Raw genomic sequence first — 18951 nt, 5'->3', positions numbered from 1 at the left:
AGGAAAGTCAGCAACCATCAACCATGCTCTAACCATCTGACTTCTTTTGTGACTTTGTAACTGACCACTAGACCTTCACTGGGCTTTTACAATTTTTGACATTTAAACCAATGGAGCTCAAGTAGTTTTTAGAACTCAACATGGCTGCCACATTAATAACTAAATCTCCATTTTAGCCTTAACTTCATTCAGGCTTGTTCTTATACATATAGATTTTATGTACATATATAGGCCTGTTACAGACTGCCAAAATAAAGCTGCTTCAGGTCTCTTTGGAGGTATGCTGTTTAAATGATGCATGCATCCCAAGAATTCAGAAGCCGCACCAAAGCTGCACTCTAGTCCTTAGGAATGGAGTGTGGCTTTGGCACGACCTCCGGACTCTTAGGACCCAGGCATCATTTAAATAGCATACCTCCAAAGAGACCCAAAGCAGCTTTATTTTGGCAGTCTGTAACAGGCCATAATTTATTTTCACCCAACTTAAGTAAAGACGTAGCAATCAAATGCCAAAATTTCCACTGGTAAAGCTGAACTTCAAAGTATTTGCCATAATAATGCAAATAGCAGCCATGATTTAGACATGCAGAACATGGGCCATTCATGGTGCGGCCTTGTTTACATAAAGCTGCTCTGCCTTCTTGATGACTTTTCTACTCTAGGAGTTCATCAGCATTAACTGTAGTCCTTATCAGGCTATGACAAACCCAGAAAGAAATATACATCTTGAAATGAACAATAGTATATGGAATGTCTTATTTATGATGAGCCAAATTCCAGAATTTCATATTCATGAGTATGCTGCAAATTCATTATTCTTCCCACTGTATCAGTTTTGTCATTCCTATCACAACAAATCGAGACAATAAGGCTATCTGTTATTTTACCAATAAAAGCACAAACGGTATGCTGAGTCAATAACGTTGTCAGCAACTCTATCAATAAAAGCAACAGTACCACAAATTCAAGAGATAACATATTCCTCCCCTTTTCTCCCCCGTTCCACTATGAGGAATGAAATTATGCAAACTAACAAATGGTTCAAGATTTTTTTTTATTAAGTCATGAAACAACAACATTTAATTTATAATAAACCAATGTTGCTTAAAAAAAGTGGAGTGAAAAAAGCAATATGATGTAATGCCCAAGGCCAACAAAGTATTAAAGGAACATTTCAAAGCTTATTCTGGTTTGGGGTTGTTGTTTTTTATGTGTGTGTATGTGCTTTGGTTTTTTTTTATGGGGGTTTACTGCACAGAGCAATTGAAAATATTGGGAGGGAGAATTAAGAAAATGTAACTTTCCTTTTTTGAAAGCACTGTAATTTACGTGCAACCAATCCACTCTTTGATTTGGCAAAAACATCTACCAAAAAGTCTTCCTGTCACCTGTAGTAGCTAACGGTTCTCTCAAGTGCTACCCTTTTTCCTACCTTCTCCCCACTGTAATGTCTTCCTTTATATGCAAGGGGAAAGAGTAACCAATACTGTATGTCTTACGAAATGGAGGCTCTCTGAATGACTCCCTCCTTTCACAACCAATCACTTGCATGGGGCCAGACGATTCTGACTGAAGGGAAAGTCTTTTTATTTCTGACAATCTTGGCTTTAGTCTTTTATGGCCTATAATGCACATGTACACCTGCGAGTCTTCTGATCAACACATACTAGATCACTCAGTTTGCTTACAATAAGGAAGAGTACAACATCCGCTCACCAATGGCTGGGACAGCAACATCTGAAGAGCTGTTAAGTTACTCCAAACTTGCAAGGGCCGCCCCCTCCCCTGTTTGCAGGCTGAATCTGTTAACAGGCAGACCATAACAAAGCGCAGTTGGCAGGTCTTTATTTTGTCAAATAATGCTCAGTACAGGAAGGACCTCCTTGTTTCTTATGAGTAGTATTGTTAAATTTGGATTAATCCTCTCTCCAGTTGGTTTTAAGTTCTAAGAGTGAGAAATGAACATTTACAGGCAATTAGGTTCCCAAGCCAGCAGGAAAATTGCATGTACGGTTGGAGGCCCAGACAAGCTTTACAGCTGCTGAGATTGTTTCCTATTTTGAAAACAAACAAATAAAACCGCCACAGAAATTAGACCTCCCTTCAGTTCAACAGCTGCAAAATATCCACAATAAATATTCTCCAGCCATTGTCTTACCAGGAACCAAGGAGAAATACTTCAGCATCATTGGAGCTAGGGATATGCAAGGCTTCACTCTGTAGGCACAGGAGGCCCTCAAGATTGTCTCCCACTGCAAGTTAATTGATTGCCATTGTAAAATGAATTTAAGAGGAGAAATGGCTGTGAACGGTGGGATTTCAACTACTATCTACAGGGCTTTTAGGACAGAAGGAAAAGGGGAAAAACCTTCCTTCAAAAGTGTGCACGCCAGGCTTAATGTTGCTCAAATGAAAGCAAAGAAGGCACCCAGCTTCCAAATCTCTTGTATTTAAGTTCAGAAAAGGTTATTCCAACATGGATTCACCTCATCTCCAACTTCTAAGCTGGGTGGACAATACCTGGTACCTTACTAAACATATGCCAAGACTAAAGGAACCAGCAAACTGCTGAAAGGGAAGACCAGAAGTTGCCACAGCAGCAGCTGCATATCAAATACACTATGGTCGTGCCTTATGTGGGTTTGCCTTACATGGATTTGAGCTTACGTGTAAGGCAAACCATGGCGAACAAAATGGCGCAGGCACTGCTGGGGCCCATGCGGCACCGTGCACAGGTACGTGCCACCACAAAATATAATGGGATTTAACCGTACATGTTTTTCTCATACGCCGGGGGGGGGGGGGCTGAACGTATAGGAAGGGGCAACTGCAGAAGCAGAGAAACGTGGGACAGACAGTCAGACAGAAGAAAAGAGGGGAAAAGAAAAGAGAGAAACAGAGAGAGGGGGGAGAGATATGTTAACCCACACACAGCCAAGAGCATCATAGCATCCCTTGTTGGTGTCACTTAGGTTGCATATATATACATGAACCTCTGCACTCTTTAGAAAAAGCTCATTCAAATACAGGAGTGGGGGTGGGAGACACTGACCTGGCAAGCAGCTATGTGTACAGAGCAACCAACTACAACTGAAGCCATTTATTATTTCGTGTTAAGCCCTCGGTGCCATCAAAAACCCAAACCGCTGAGAAACAAACAAAATAGTTCACTGGCATCTTTATGTGTTATTGTTGCTGATTCTAGCTGCCTAAACAGTTCACTCCTTCCCTGTCCCTGACATTTCAGATTCTCAAGAGGCATTCAAGTAGGCACTGTGCCAAAAATGCATTTACTAAAGAGACAGAGATATAACCAACATGATAAAGCATAATGATGGAGTGTCCAGTCCCATTACTCTCAATTATATCACTCCTAGTAACGTTAATTTCAGCAAATAGCAGCGGCCAGAATTCTGAAAGCCATCATGATCATCCTGCTCCTTTTAAATATTGATCTAGATTAGCAGTCACTGTGAATCTGGAGCAGGAGGACTATCTCTCAGATCCTCTGCTCCAGAGCTATCCTCTGGAGTGTTGCTTGAGTCTGGTGCCGCAAGAGGGTTTTTTTCATCACCCTGAATGGCCGTTGAGCAATCATTTTTATCCTTTTTGTCACTAATGTTTTTGGAGTTACTTTCTGAATCTTCTGTCACAGCCTGGTTCTCATCTGTATGTTCATTCTCCAGGTTGAGTGGTTCTATGTAGTAAGGGGGAGGAGAACTGGAGGAAGAGGATTCGCCTTCAGATAAGCTGTTGAGCTCTGGCTGACCTGCTGTCTGGCTCTCTGTCAGACATTCCGCTTTGCTGTCTTCCAGTTCTGCAGCTGCCTGTTTCTCTGTCAGCTTAATGATTTCATTCCCAAACCCATTTACATCATCTTCCTCAGAAGGAAACTGAGGCAATGATGGATGAAAATGATTGTCTTTGTTATTGTTGTGTGGGTTTGCATGGGGTTCATCAGAAACTGGAACTGGCTCCTTTGGAAATGTCAGTTCTGTTTTAGTAGCACAGAAGTCCTCCAGTTCCCTAGTGTGATCTCCTAGAAAGGAAAAAGTAGGAACATATTAGATCTTTTTGGATATAAAGTATAGTTTCATCTGTCTGGAAATGAGCAAGAAACCTGCACAAATATAAAACAGATGGTGAATGATCTTTTGACCTATTCTGAGGAAGAGCATTCTTTTCAGGAATGCCTAACTGAGAACCATCACAGGTGTTTGAAGGAAGCTAAAGAAGGCTTCATCCACAAGGAGCTGCAGAACAAGAGAATCAGGGCAAAGCAGACCACCCCAAAGGTGTGGCATCACATTGCTCCTGGGAAAGCCAGATAGGTGCCGTAGCAAAAATGTTGCTCCTTTTTGCGCTGGAAAAACATAGTCTTTTCTGCCACCATGGCAGCTTTTTGGCTCTCTTGTGGTACACGGCATCTAAACACCATGCCTCTGGAGTGCTGAAAAGCTGCCCCCGTGTGGACAGCGGAGCAGCATGATGCCGGCTTCAGGGCTGTGTCTGAGTGTGTGTTGTGTGTACACCACACCCCATGCCGCCAGCATATTTTGCTGGTCTGCATCAGCCCTACAAATCATGGAAAATATGCAGAACTCCCTTATTCTGACAAAATACAGAAGCATGATGAAAAGAAGATGTTATTGATATTTCCTTTCACATTGTTGCCTTTGCATGTTCAAATGGCTGCTCGGAGTCAATCAGGTCCAAGTTTTCTATTCTACTCCATGGATTGATCCAGATACGTGGTTTATTAGATCTAAACCATCTGTTGTGCCCATACACTTGTTCATTTTTCCTCTTGGATCAGAGTAAGGTCCATATCCTAACATGCAGTTGGAGATTTAAATATGAGTTCAAATGCAATGGAAAACTGTCATCCCTCTCATTATGACATGAAAGGAGAGGAAGAAGAATGAAGAGGAGAGAGAGGTTGCACATATTATTTTCAAACTAAACCAATGATATCGAAGGCTTTCATGACTGACATCCATAGTTCTTTGTGGGTTTTTGGGGCTATGTGGCCATGTTCTAGAAGAGTTTATTCCTGATGTTTCGCCAGCATCTATGGCTGGCATATCAATGATAAGTTTATTAGACCAATGTCATCACATCTGAAGTGACAAACATCCAACCTGGAATGTTCCATCCAGGCTTCCTACCATATATACTGGACTATAAATCAACCTGATGTATAAGTTGAGGGCAGGTTATGGGACCAAAATCATGGATTTTGATATGACTCTGGAATAGTCAAGGGTAATACCTGGGGGCATGTAACAAAGGATCTGAAGGATGAAGTAAAGGAACACAATGCCAAAGAAATTACAAAATTCCAGCAGGCATAACTGTGCTCACACTAAAGGCTAAATGGATGAGTGTGTGTGTGTGTGTGTGTGTGGTGTCAATGCTTCCAGGACAGACTCCACTCTTGCCTTTCATCAGGGAATGGTTGTTTTTTTAATAAGAGTTAAAGTACAGTACTTGAATTGACCTGTGGATAAATCGATTCAGGTTTTTGGGTCAAATTTTTGATTAAAATTCCTAGGCTTGTACAAGAGTATATATAGTAAGTCCAAATTGTATGATACTGTCAGTGTCACACTGAGCATATTCAAAAATACTCCAGGGACCATATGTGCAGGACCCATATGATTTTGTTCATCATCAAAATTTCTAGGTGATAAGAAAGCTTATAATTATCCTTGCCAATGTGGCTCTTGGACTCAAATATTACCTGAGCAGCATATGATAAAGCAACAAGTAAGTGTAATACTAATAAAGTAAGAAGTGACCCTTATATAGAGTGTGAAAGGTAAAGCCTGAAAACAAAAGCCAAGCTCATTCTGACTCACTTGAATTCACATGGCACCAGTTTAAAATTACAATGAGTCTGGAGACAGTCTGAAGCCCCCTGAGTATTAATTAGTATGACAGCCATTAACTGTTATATTTCTATTATTTGGAGCTTAGGAAACTAGAGGAAAGGCAGGAAAAATGAAAAAAAAATAGAGGGTAAGAAAGATGCCAAAAATTAAGGAAGAAGGAACTTTTATTTCCCACCAGAAATGCTAAGTGCAGTACTGAAATACTTAATACATAATATGTAAACAATAGCAATGTCACAGTTGAATGAGGTACCCACTAGTATATATTTTGTGTGTTAACTCTCTTTATGAAAGGCTGTTACTTCCTATTAATTTCTCAAAAGGAAATCAGTCCAAGTGATGTTGCAGTCATTCAGAAGAAGCATAGGGTACCAGCTCACAGATTATACCACGTTAAAACACAGGAGCAGATTTGCATCTATGACTCCCCCATGTTAACCAGTTGCATATGGAAAGCTATGTAATCAGATAACAGTTCCTGAAGGGGCAGTTCCTTCTCCATGTTAACCAGTTGCATATGGAAAGCTATGTAGTCAGAGAACAGTTCTAGTATTGGTAGTATTTCAAACATGGGAAAAGTCAGAGGTGGTACATTGTAACATTTGAAAGCTCACCTGCATTTTGAGCCTGATCAATCCGATTAGAAATGAAACCATATGCTTTTATGACTGTGCCTGCACTACAGAAATAATCCAGGTTGACAACACTTTCACTGCCATGGTTCAATGCTATGGAATTGTAGTTTGTTGTGGCACCAGAGCTCTCTGATGAAGGGTCAAAACACACGGACCAAATAAAGTGGCTTCTGGCTGCTTTGGGGGTGTGGTGTTTACATGATGCATGCCCCTGAAGTGGCAGAAAGCTGCGTTGAGGCCACACTCTGGTCCAAGGGACCAGATTAAAAAGGAGTTGATTAAAACTGACTCCTGGCCGGCACGATTTGGGGTTTGCAGCGGCAGCCCGCTTAGGGAGTGGGCTGTGTGGTCACCACTGTCCTGGCCTGATTGCAGTCAGAGGCTGCTCTTTACTGACCATCTTCTTCAACCCAGAGAAAGCTAAATGTCTCACAAAACTACAGAACCCAGAATTCCATAGCACTGAGCCACAGCAGTTAAAATGGTGTCAACCTGGATTATTTCTACAATGTGGATGCATCCTTGTTACATTCAACTTTTGAGTTGGTGCATGCTTTTCTATATCGTTAGAACATTCTGATACCTGAAGCACAAAAGCTGTCTCTATAATCTTCCACTATTTGCAGTCCTTCTGCTGCACACTCTTTAATAACCAGCCAAACATTATCATTTTAAAGATCCTAGTTAAACTCTCTCATAGAATTTTTAATTTTTAAATTTTTTAAAATCAGACTGTATCTATTCTTAAAGGTTTTTTTTTTAAAAAAGCTTAACTGTCAGCATATCATATTTATTCTTAACTTACCAGTTGCTGGGGATTGAACCTCAGGCACGGGACAGACCGCCTGAAAAGGGTGGCCTGCTGGCGACCTAATTTCCTCTGGAGGGAAGCCGCAGCCGCCAAACCGTGCGGCTTCTCTCCGGAGGAAAAAGAACCTGGAAAAACTGGGTTGTTTTTGAGCCGCAAGGGTGGCGTAACAAGTGTGCCACTGCTGCACCCGTTACGTAAGCACTGCAAGGCGAACTCCAAATGGCGCTTACGTAACAATGGAGGTGCCCGTGTACACAGGGTGCCACCATTGCTATGCTGCCCACACGTATTAGGGTTAGGGACCATGGGATTGCCACACAATCCCTAATCCTAGAATCAGCACCAGTACGCCGCTTATTGGCAGTATGTACCACACTTCAGATCTTCTACTTTATCCATAAGCCTCCTTTCTCCTATCTGTAGGCCTTCTATTTTCTTTGCTCACCAATTACCTCCTTTGTTACTCCATTCCAAATTCTAGTCCTGGAGTCAGAACAGACTGTAAAAACTAAATAACATTTTGCAAAATAATATTTTCATATTTATAAATATTGAATTTCTAATTGTCTTACCAAAAATATATGTGATATGTGTATAGGTTTGATTGTGGCTCATCAAAACACATTAAGAAACAGATTGGACCCGCAGAACAAGCTCAGAGTTGGCAATAAAGCACCTCACTATCCCAGCAAGGAGCTTGCCTGCTTGTTAATTTGATGGCATGATTGGGCCAAAAAGCATGCTAGATAACTGAAGTTACTATGCTTGCAATATTTTATGATGATATGATCAGTAGATCTCTTTAAATTAGGCTTCTTTTGTATCACAGAGTAAAAGAAAATCAGCTGACCAAGTTCACAGAACTAAATCAACACTGTAGTCAGATTTTATCTGACACTGATAAATTTAAAAAAAAAAAAATCAAAGAAAAATCAATTACTATGAAGAACCAATAGAAACTGTAGGCTATGTATCAGACCTATCTGAGTAAAAACTAGAAAGAAAATTCAAAATTGTATGCACTTTAAAGAGTTGGTGGATGCATATAGTAATGTTATTTAACAGGGCCAATACAAAAAAAGGAATCAACCAAGAGTTACACCACTTATAGGCTCCTCCACCCTATCTCAATCAAATCGATCAAGTTGACTACTCAAACTGATTAAATGATTAAAACAGCATCTTGGGGGCACAAGTATATAAACCAGGGATGGACACACTCTGGACTTTGAAAGGCACGGTGCATCATTTCAGTCATCATACTGTGCCACCACAGTCAGCGTCTTGGATGACCAGAAGTGATGTCTGGCTTTCTGATCTCTTTGGAGTTGTTCTGTTTTGGCTGTCTTGGGGAGGTGCTCAGACATGTGCTATGACTGCCAGAGGCTAGGTCACAGATGCTGCTATAAGATAACACACTGTGGCTTGTACTGTACATACATGCAGAGGGAAGGCTGTGCTGGGAACAGAGGTCCTCCTTCTGTCTGGGGGTCCAGGAGAAATTCCAAAATGCCCTTTTTTTTTTGAGCCATAAGACCTGTCTTTGTGTCATCCAGTGCCTCAGCAGGCAAGAAAGAGGTAACTCAAAAGATGTATTTCTGTTGCCACGGCTGCAGAGAGCATGCTAGTTTTTGCCATGCAGTAAACATGATCAACAATACACCGTAATGACTACAGAGAAACTGTTGCCTGCATTGGACAGGCAAAGGAAAGAGAGAGGCATCAGCAAGGTTGTAGGCTGCAACTAGCTTGAGTGGCACAATCCCAGGGTATAGGGAGAGGGGAAGGGGTGAGAAGGCCATCACTGACCATGTGGTGGTTTTGTTTATATGTGTGTGTGTTTCCTTGTGAAGGTGTGGAAAGGAAAGGAGGATTTTGGTTGTTGAACCAGATCAGTGGCAAGGGGAACGGGGAAAGGTGAAATTGTGTGATTTAGGTTGAGGCAGAAGCAGGCGGGATGAGAGAGTAAATGGGAAAACTACAAATGAAAGTAATAATTTAAATGTAGATTCATTCAAGGGTTTGTTGCTAGTAAAGTACAATTTTAAGCATTTGTTTTGCTCAGAGTTCTATATGTATATTGCAAGCCAACAAGACATTTTAACAAAGATAAGTTCATCAGAAAAATATGGCTGAGCATATAATAAAATACAGTATAAGTAATATAGTTGTAAATAAACCATATGAAATGATTGTATATTTATATTGGTGGTTTTATAACTTTTACTTGGTAATGTTCTACCTTGCTTTTTGTGGGTTTTTCGGGCTACGTGTCTGTGTTCTGGAAGAGTTTATTCCTTACATTTCACATTTGTGGCTGGCATCTTCAGAGAATGCTGGCATGGAAGTGAGTAGAGTACCTATACTGTATGACCTTTGGTTGAGAGGAAGTGATTCACATGTTAATCTGTATGTTGGTCTGTTGTTGAATGGCAAGGCCTCAAGATATCCATTTAATTAGTGATCCATTGTCTGTTGGAAAAAACCCAACCCTGACCCTGGGTGATTTTCATTTGCATTTGCTGGGTCTTTATTTTGATGTCTTTCAGTACTAGTAGCCAAATGTTTACTTTAAAGGTTTCTTCTTTCCTCTTGAAGTTGTCTAGGTGTTTGTGGATTTCAATGGCTTTCCTGTGCATTCTGACCTGATAGTTGTTGGCATGGTCCAGAATTTCAGTGTTTTCAAATAGCATTTTATGCCCAGGGTGGCTTACAACATGTTCTGCTACAGATGATTTTTCTGTCTGATCCAGTCACATAGCCTGAAAAACCCACCAAAAAGCTATGGATGCTAGCTATGAAAGCCTTTGACATCACAATGTTCTACATTTTTTTTAATGTCCTACATTTTGCAGTGCCTTGTCCTTTGTGGTTGTGACATCTCATCACCCTGGTTGGGAAACACTGGTAATGGCTAGTATCAGACCCTACTTGACACATAATCTATTCAAAATAAAAACTATGATTCTGCATTATCATCTAAAACAAAGTGCAGTGACTAAGACAGGTAAATGCTTTTCTTGCTAAGAAAAGGGTATACTGTACTCTTTCCTTTCTAAAATGTACTCCTTAAAGATTCAGAAATGGTAGAAGAATGTACTCTCTTGACAACTTCTTTGATAGATTTTTCTGTACTCCACAAGAGACAAACTGTCCCATGTTGTGTTTGTCTAATGGCTTCACATGCTTACCTTCTTTCTTCTGTTGAGACTTCTCAGTAAAAGTTTGCAGTGGTGACTGAGACCTCTGGATAATGGGAAGGGTGGGGTCACTGAATATTATGGTGTCCTTGCCGCCTGCAAATTAAAGGACACAGAAACTCAACAAAACAACAGGAACACACTCTTTTAATGCTTGATTTTAAACAGAAAGACTACACTATCTTTTCTTATATGAAATCAAAAATCACGGTTCTGTTGATTCTGTTCTACAGCAAGAAAAAGTTATGTTATGAGTCCAAAAATGTACTGCAAGGATATTAGTTAGAAGAGGCGTCTTTTCATTTGAGAAGCGGGGGAAGTGCAGAGACAGTGAGTTCTCAAGATATAATCCAGTCATATCAGAATTAATTCAAGTATTTTTAGACTATAGCTTAAATCTAAAAGATGATGCAGATAATGTTTTTAAATTTAGAATTCAGGAACACAAAGTGATATTCAGAATTGACTCTTTATTGTCTTCATTTTGCCTTTATAGTTGAACCTTGTCCCAATAAAACCATATTGCGGAAGCTTCTTTTTAAACACAGTATGAATTATATCTAAATGCAAGTCATAGAAAACAGGAAAAAACAGATATCCAAGATCTTTATGAGTAAAATGAATTAAGTTGATAATTAAATTAAATATCCCAGTTCTTCTTCTACCCTAATATTCTATAGCCCAGTTGTTGTTGTTGTTTTACAAAAGTGATCCTCATACATTCTCCATGCAAAATTTCAAAGATGGATGCAAGAGATATTTCCTAGGTATATTTTTTTGGGGGGTGGGGTGGGGAGGTGACAGTCTTTCACCAGATCAGAATTCAGAAAAGCATTATTTTTCTGAAAGGCAAATCTGGGTGTATCGTTTTAGTGTAAAAGATACTCATAAGGCCAATTTGGAACAGCAAAGCAGTGGGCACAACCTCATACATCTGAAGAATTCTTCATTCACAAAACATTAGAATAAAATGGAAACCTTTACAAGGGCATCTCCACTGGAAAACGTCTACTACAGCAGCCACTTCAGAAAAGCATTTGAGACAATAAGAGTCTAACTTTATCAGGATTTACAAAAATCTCTCTGGTAGACTATGGGTGTCCGACAACTGCAAGATGGATGGACAAACTGAAGCTACTGGTGTAGTGTATACGGACATCAGCGTAAGATATGGAATGCAAGTACAAATCTTGCATGGAGCATGAATACTCAGGCAAACAACCCCTCTCAACCTGTACTCCCTCACTATAAGAATAGTTCGGCACTGACATTATTGAGAAAATAAGGCTCCAAGAAAAGCTCCCTATGAATATCACGTATTATTACATTAATGCTGCAAGCCATTTCTTTAAAAGTCCAATAAAATAAGAAATGCCTGCAGAATTGTACAGACCTCCTTCGTTCCTCATTTTTGTATGATACTACTTTGGTTTTGGTGTTAGCAAAAATCCAGAGTTAAAAAAACACACACACTGAGGGTCTCCCTACAATAATCACCATCTCCAATACAAAGACCCACAGATATTTGAATACTATCTATAATTACTAATGAATGCAATCACAAATATATACGCTTTCTGCTTCTATCCTAAATGAACACCCTAAATGAACCATTTATTCAGTTCATACTGTCATGTGTCCTCTGAGAATCAGCTCCCTGTCTCATTTCAAAAGGAAAAAATAAACAAAAAACATCCCCATCATGAGTCACTTTTAAAAACACAGCCATAAGCCTTCTAGCAGAGAAACAATTATGTCTCTATAGAGTGTTTATCAAAATGGCCCTGTAGGCACTAGCATAGGAGACGTCAAGAATGCTAATGGTAATGGATTTCTGGAAATGTCAATATTAAAACTGAAGCCTATTCTTGCCCCAGATCTAATAACTCCTTCTTTTTGCAGCTACCAACATAATCAAATTAAGGCTGTAAGAGAGGAGATTCCATGGACATTTCATAAAGTGAAGGAATTGCAGGCCTGCCCCAAATAGTGCTCATTGATTGAGGGAAATTTTTTTGATATATATGGAAAATCAGTCAGAGATTGGGGTGGGGAGGGGAGATGGTATTTTCTCTAAAGGAAGGTAACCTCTCTGAACAAAACATAGGAGACAAACTGATTTTGGCAACTTAAGGACCTAATGCATGTTACGCTGGGGTGGTGAAACTATGACCTTGCAGATGCTGCTGGACTCCAACCCTCATCAATGGGAGTTGTACCCCAACAATATCTGCAGTGGTAGAGGTTTTCCACTCTTGCAATTGAGCTTTATAACTGGAGCACAATCATAAATGTTAGAAACCATGCACAGGGCAAAGGGATGTAGGGGCATTTAGCCCAGCAGCTACTGGGAAAAGAGTTCAACATCCTCTTTCATGAACCACCTCTTTGTTCAAAATGCCCCTCCTGAAACTTCTTTCCTTTTTTGTGTGTTTGTGGTGGGGGGTGGGGGGGACAGTATTTTGTTTCTGTTATACATGTAGGCACATGGAACTGTTATATGGGTTTGCTTCTTAAGATATGGATATGGGAGACAAGCAGGGTTTCCGCTTCCACAGGCCAGGCACTAGCATCATATTTGTGCCTGTTGATTACAACTCTTTCTCTCATGGGAACTCTCCAGGGACCACCATTTTGTAGCACAGCTCTACTACTATTCCTGTATATATAAGATGTGTCCAAAAGTATTCTAGTGAAGCTCTTCCTGCACAATGCTTTATGCCTTCTCTCCTTCACTTCTGTTTACTTACTGCAGTGTTAAGTATGGAGGCTGGCACAGCAAAGGTGTTTCCTGACATCCCAAACATTACTATGAAGAACCCATCCTGTCCCTGTCCCTGAGTTAGTGTTGCCCTTCCCAGAAGGCGGACAGTATTACATGGAGTGAATTGACTGTGACTGCTCACCTCACAAAGATGGACACTTCTAACTAAGAGGCAGCTGTGGATGGCCTTGTGGTAAGGGTTAACTTGCTCTGACCTCAAAAAACTGATGATGAGATATACTCAGCCTCTCTCCATGACCTGAACCTAGAAAAGTTCCTCTTTTGACACTTTTGTTGCTATGGGCTGTCAAGCTGGCTTCAATGTATAGTAATCCTATGAATGAGAACCCTACAAGAGACTGTTATTCCTCTTTTCCTGCTTCCTTTGATTTTACTGAGCATTATCCTCTTTTACAATGAGGTATGTTGTTTCATGATATGTCCAAAGTACAAGATCCTCAGTTTGGTCATTTTAGCTTCAAGGGAGAGTTCAGGCTTAGATTACTTCTTTCAGAATCTTCCATCCAGGATTCTGGGTACTGTAGGCCAAATAGTAGATTTCTCAAGTCATGTACATTAACAGATTCCTTTGCAAGATCAGATGGACGAATTACAGGAATCTAGTACTAATTAAGATGGAAGAAGAAAGGCCTAAGATATGAAAGAGTAAAATTGCAACAAAATTGAGAGCCTTTTTAAAAAATAAAAACAAAACGTTAAATTGGCTTCATCCAAATTACTGGCTATAAGGATGACACTTATTTCTATCAACATACTTGTTCAGTATTCATTATGCTCAAAACATCTAAGTTAATGTCTGGAATCTTACTTGCTAACATTTATGTTGTACTTTAATAATATTTTAACTGAACAATTAATTTTAATTTTCTAATCTCATGTATTTGCTAAGATACATACACTACACATTGTCATACACTAAATCTTTGTCACAAGGAGATGCTGTGAAAGTGGCAACTTCGTAGAGACAGGTAGCCCTTTCCCTTATGTGCTTCAAAGCTTGAAGATATTGTAACATAATCTCTTTACATTGTCTACCTCCAGTGGTCCCTTGACTGGAGATGTCAAGGCTTAAATATGGAATTTTCTGCGTGCCAAGTCTGTTCTTTACCACTCAGCTATCACTGAATGGCATGACCATGCCTTGCGCTACCAGCCAAAGATATGGAACATGGATGTGAATGCTTGCAGTGTCATGAGGACAAGCCTTGTGAACAGTATAACAGGCAACAGTGACGGTGAATTAGCCATTCCAATATCAATTGTGGCAATCTTCTTGTGGCAAGAGAAGAATGTCCAAACAACTGTAAGAGATCTACAGTAAATCTACTTAACTACTGTATTTAGATTTTTGGCAAGGAAATATCTCAGTCTCCATGATGTTTGAACTGTGGTACTTTACAACTAAAACATAAATAATTGCCTATTCTCATATTTTGGCAAGTTGAAGGGGGGAATTATCTTTACTTTCTGCTCATATATTTAAAAAACAATAAAGGTACAAAGCACATCATCCTGTAGAACTTGCAAATTGCTTACATCCAGAACTATTTCATATCCTTCCTTATTACCATTTTCCCCAATTAAAAATAATTTTACACATTAATCTTTATTTCTCTTGTGGCCATCTAACTTACTCAGCTGAATATCTTAATCTGACAGATACAGAGGGGGGAAAACACACACATTCAGATAACATTTTCATTTATTTTCATGCAGTGACAATACTTAATGCACCGCTAAGATTAGTTACTAAAAATACATATGTCAAGCAGAACCTACTCCCAAATCCCACTGAGACATTGTAGCTCAGGCCTTCAGGCAGCAGAAGGGGAAAAAAGGAAGGAAAGAAAACAGTTATTATATAAATATGAATTTGATGTCTTAAACAGAAACAATAGAGAAAGCTATTCTGAGATCAATGTCTGTCTTACCATGGCTCTGTTTTAAAAGGCCAAAACACTTTCTTAAGTAGATTATCAACTGCTTGGGAGAGAAAACCTGACCAAGACTGCGTGCAGCAAGCAGGATGGGCTCAGGTTAAGAACTGACAACAAACAAAGATGAAAAACCATGGCTTGAAAAGAGTTTACTAATCATGCTTTGCAGCCACCACAATGCATGTTATATCTGCACCAAGAAAGCCACATTTAAAGCCTTTCTTCTGTTCACAAGGCAACAAACATGCATCAGTAAGTGTCTCCTGACACACATACTCTGTGAACACAGGGCTTAAGTCAACTTGGGTTTGACTATTTGGGATCTTAAATAACGTTAAGTCACCAAAAACCAGTATGTCTTTGGCAGTAATAAACATTGGATTATGGGGACCAGGATGAGGTAGTTGCCCCATGAAATGGGTCAAAAGCAAGTATGGTTGGGATCAAGCATTTATTGCAGCAATCAGAAGAGCATAATTTGAGTGCATAACCAAAAATCAAGGAAGGATTGAGACTGGACTTTAGGCAGTCATCTTACATGGCAAATGGATCTGTGCTCTGTGAAGGAAGTTCTGAGATTAAACCTTTAAAAAAGTCAGCTGTCGTACCACAACTTAGATTGGGGTGAATGGTCAGATACCCTCCAGTTTACCCTCCAAAGGGAAGGTATCTCTGTGCATTCCAAGTGAACATGCTTTAAAAACAAAGGGGATTCAAAAAAGCTTCCCACTGATGCTGTTAAGGCCTAGAGCTCCCGGCATCTCCTTCTCAGTAAAATGGTAAAACTATAAGTTTCATCCCCTACTGGAGATTCTTGGATCTAGTCCTAGTCCCAAACAGATGGTCCACTGGATTCTGAGATTGCCAACCACCCTCTCTGCTTTATACTTTATACTTGGCCATGGGGAAGGAAAAGGGGGGAGGCAGTACTGGTTCCATAAATGAGGTGGTTGTTTGCCCTGATTACACTCCCAACCATTTGGAGACTGCTTCTCAACCTAGTTGACACCATCAAAGTATAGAGCACACCTGGCCAGGCTTGCCATGGAAACAAGACTGCTGATCAGGTGGGGAGTAAAGTGTCTATGTGATTCAGTTGTACAAAGCCTGTATGGGCACTATAAAAGGCTCTGAGTAAAAACTACAGTAGAGAATCACAGTGTTGGTATACAAGGAATCTATCTGGATGTTACATAAATGATGCTCTGATATACCAAAGGAAGATTATTTCCTTTATAGTCTGTTATATGTAATTAATAGTTGCCCCACTGGAGTAGAACAACAGAAAAGGTGGTACAGCTGTGCTACAAATGCATGAAATGGAAAGAGAAGGAGTACTATTAAGAGGAGAAACACACACTCAAAACAGAAATGTAGTGGGTTCTAGATTTCCTGAATTGTAAACTTGAGTCTGCAGAGAGATCACCTCTAACTGTGTTAGTGATGTCCACAACAAGACACTTCTTTCTATGACCACAGAAACTTGCTCTCCTCCCTGCTCTCCTATTTGTGAGATTATTACATGGTAGTGGGAAGATACTCACCATTTTAAATTTCTACTATATGTTGGCTATTCCCAGGAACTGGGGGAAATTTTGCAATGCAAGGCAGTTTTTGAACAGTAATAGCAAGTATGTTTCTATACTGCTTATCAGTGCACTTAAGCACTTCCTTCTTAAAAAATAGCATTGTTTACATCGAAGCCTCCAAATAAGAACCATGCTAGATCAGATCTAGTCCAGCACTCCGTTACCAGAGTGACCAAACAGATGCTTATTGAAAGGCCACCAATAGGACATGAGCACCATCGTATTCTCCCAAATTCTATCCCCTAGCAACCAATACTGAAAGACAGTACTGTACTGGAGGTAATAGAAAGCTGTCATCAAATGCATCATGTAAAAAAATGCTGTCCTTTCAGAAAGGAGGCTAGGCGGGTCCTGTGAAGGTGCTTGTGCCTTAATAAGCTATCTAAAATTGTTCCTACCATTACATACCAAGTCTCTTTAGGATTTCAGCCATGTCCTGCAATAGCCTTCTTTCTTTCAAATTATTGAAGACACTTCAGTGTAACTATGGGAAGCATAACAACATCCATTTCTACCTTACTTTTATTTTAAACATCATTCCCTGAAGAAAAAAGACTGTAGTTCAAAATGGGTACTTGTTGGTTGGACCAGCAAAAGGAATCAGTTTACTAGATCCATATTTTGAGGGCTTATTTACATAATTGTTTTTGGATTCATGAATGCAAGTGGTAGAAGAGATTTGTGGATCTCAAAGCTTATGAACAGCTCCAGAACAAAATAAAGGAATAGTGCTTTTGATATTAAATGTTATAAAGCCAAAGCAAAACATTTAGGGATTATAAAAAAAAAAGAGTTCATAGTTTAAAAAATATTTCCTACAACTACATTTCTTAGTTTCAATTGTTTTTCAATTGAAAGATTCAATAGTTTCTATGGTAATATTTTACATATGGTACTGTTTCTGCACTGTATATTCTGTTCCACCAATGAGAGCATGCAAACATATGCACCAACAGGCAATCACAGCAAGATTCTTGATCCTGCAGCCTACAGAGGTGCTGCATAAACAAATATTTATACCATGTAATGGTCATGACTGTTTAAGTTTATCAACAAGAAAGGTGCAGAAACAAAGAGAACCAGTGTTGTCCAATATCATGCTGGGATCACCGTGGGACTAGATTGACACTGAAACTGAATGAAATTTCAGCATATGCTGAAAGCCACGTCGGAAGAAGCCTTGGTGTGCCCCGGGAATTTGTCTCACTTGTGGCAAGTCCCATTGATTTGAATGGGTCTATTCTAAAAATGATTGAGGCTGGATCAAACCCACTGTCTCCAGACATCCTACTGTGAATTTTTACTAACCTGGGAGACTCCACAAACCGGAGACTTCTAATGTCCTCAGCTTTTTCTCCAGCTCTGCTACACGGTTGCCTAGGATTCTGAAATGAAGATGCAATATTTCATAAGGAGCACTTTAAAAAGACAAAAACACACAAATGATGGGATTTTTTTCCTGTAAAGGCTGGACACAGGCCTTGTCTACATGAACATTTTAATTCAAGTTCCCCCAGGCTTGCTGTGTTTCGCTTACACGATGCAGGGCCAAAACCCTGTATCGTGGGTCTGGACTGTCTTCATAATGCCCACTCTTGATTTGAGACTTCCTCCCCATAACCCCCATTTTAAAAACTCGCCTTTTGCTGTGGGTTTTCGGAGTGGGTGGGTTCAGTGATGAGAGGCAACTGCCTTTTCACTTGTGGTCCACATTCATTGCCTGGTGCTGCCACTGTGGTCAGAATGAGGCATCTAGTGTTGATAGCATAGCTGAGCACCTCATTTTGATCTCAGCACGTGCTGGGTAACAAACAGGGACTGTATGTGGGAAGGTAGTTGCCTGTTGTCGCTGGGGGAAGAGAGCAAGGTAAGGGGCGAATTCAAGGCAGAATATTACAGGGGTAGCTCAGAGCCCAGATTCTGGCAAGTGTAGATAAGTCCATATATTTTACTACAAAATACTTTGTTTCTGTTCTCACAAGTAGACAAATGAACATTCATTTATCAAGGTAAAGTATACATTAATTTCACACTAATAGCATTAATTTTCTGCAGTGGTGGATTGCATGCTCCTGTGAGGAAAGAGACTATGCTGAAAGC

At 39.9% G+C, this 18951-nt stretch overlaps 1 protein-coding gene and 1 long non-coding RNA gene across 5 annotated transcripts in view; one reads left to right on the top strand and one right to left on the bottom strand.

Moving 5' to 3' along the window:
* Positions 1 to 369: 369 nt before the first annotated feature.
* The window catches only part of CCDC149 (coiled-coil domain containing 149), a 64452-nt gene continuing 45870 nt past the window's right edge, over positions 370 to 18951 (bottom strand). For 2 of the 4 annotated variants that reach the window (XM_042470639.1, XM_042470642.1), the window contains exons 10-13: positions 18160 to 18236; positions 15105 to 15137; positions 10532 to 10636; positions 371 to 4039 (exon numbers count right to left, since the gene is read on the bottom strand). In XM_042470639.1, coding sequence (XP_042326573.1) covers positions 3468 to 4039; positions 10532 to 10636; positions 15105 to 15137; positions 18160 to 18236 — 787 coding nt within the window. In that variant the 3' untranslated portion in view covers positions 371 to 3467. Of the gene's footprint in view, positions 4040 to 10531; positions 10637 to 15104; positions 15138 to 18159; positions 18237 to 18951 lie in introns of all 4 variants that reach the window. The other 2 variants (XM_042470641.1, XM_042470640.1) reach the window with 2 other exon arrangements.
* On the top strand, positions 8806 to 14832 carry LOC121932182. Its single transcript, XR_006104284.1, has 2 exons — positions 8806 to 8918; positions 13296 to 14832. It is a non-coding gene; the product is annotated as an uncharacterized LOC121932182 (long non-coding RNA).

This window comes from Sceloporus undulatus, chromosome 5 (genome assembly GCF_019175285.1).
Source record: "Sceloporus undulatus isolate JIND9_A2432 ecotype Alabama chromosome 5, SceUnd_v1.1, whole genome shotgun sequence".
Classification (NCBI taxonomy): Eukaryota; Metazoa; Chordata; class Lepidosauria; order Squamata; family Phrynosomatidae; genus Sceloporus; species Sceloporus undulatus.
This window is presented reverse-complemented; position numbering and strand designations above follow the sequence as displayed.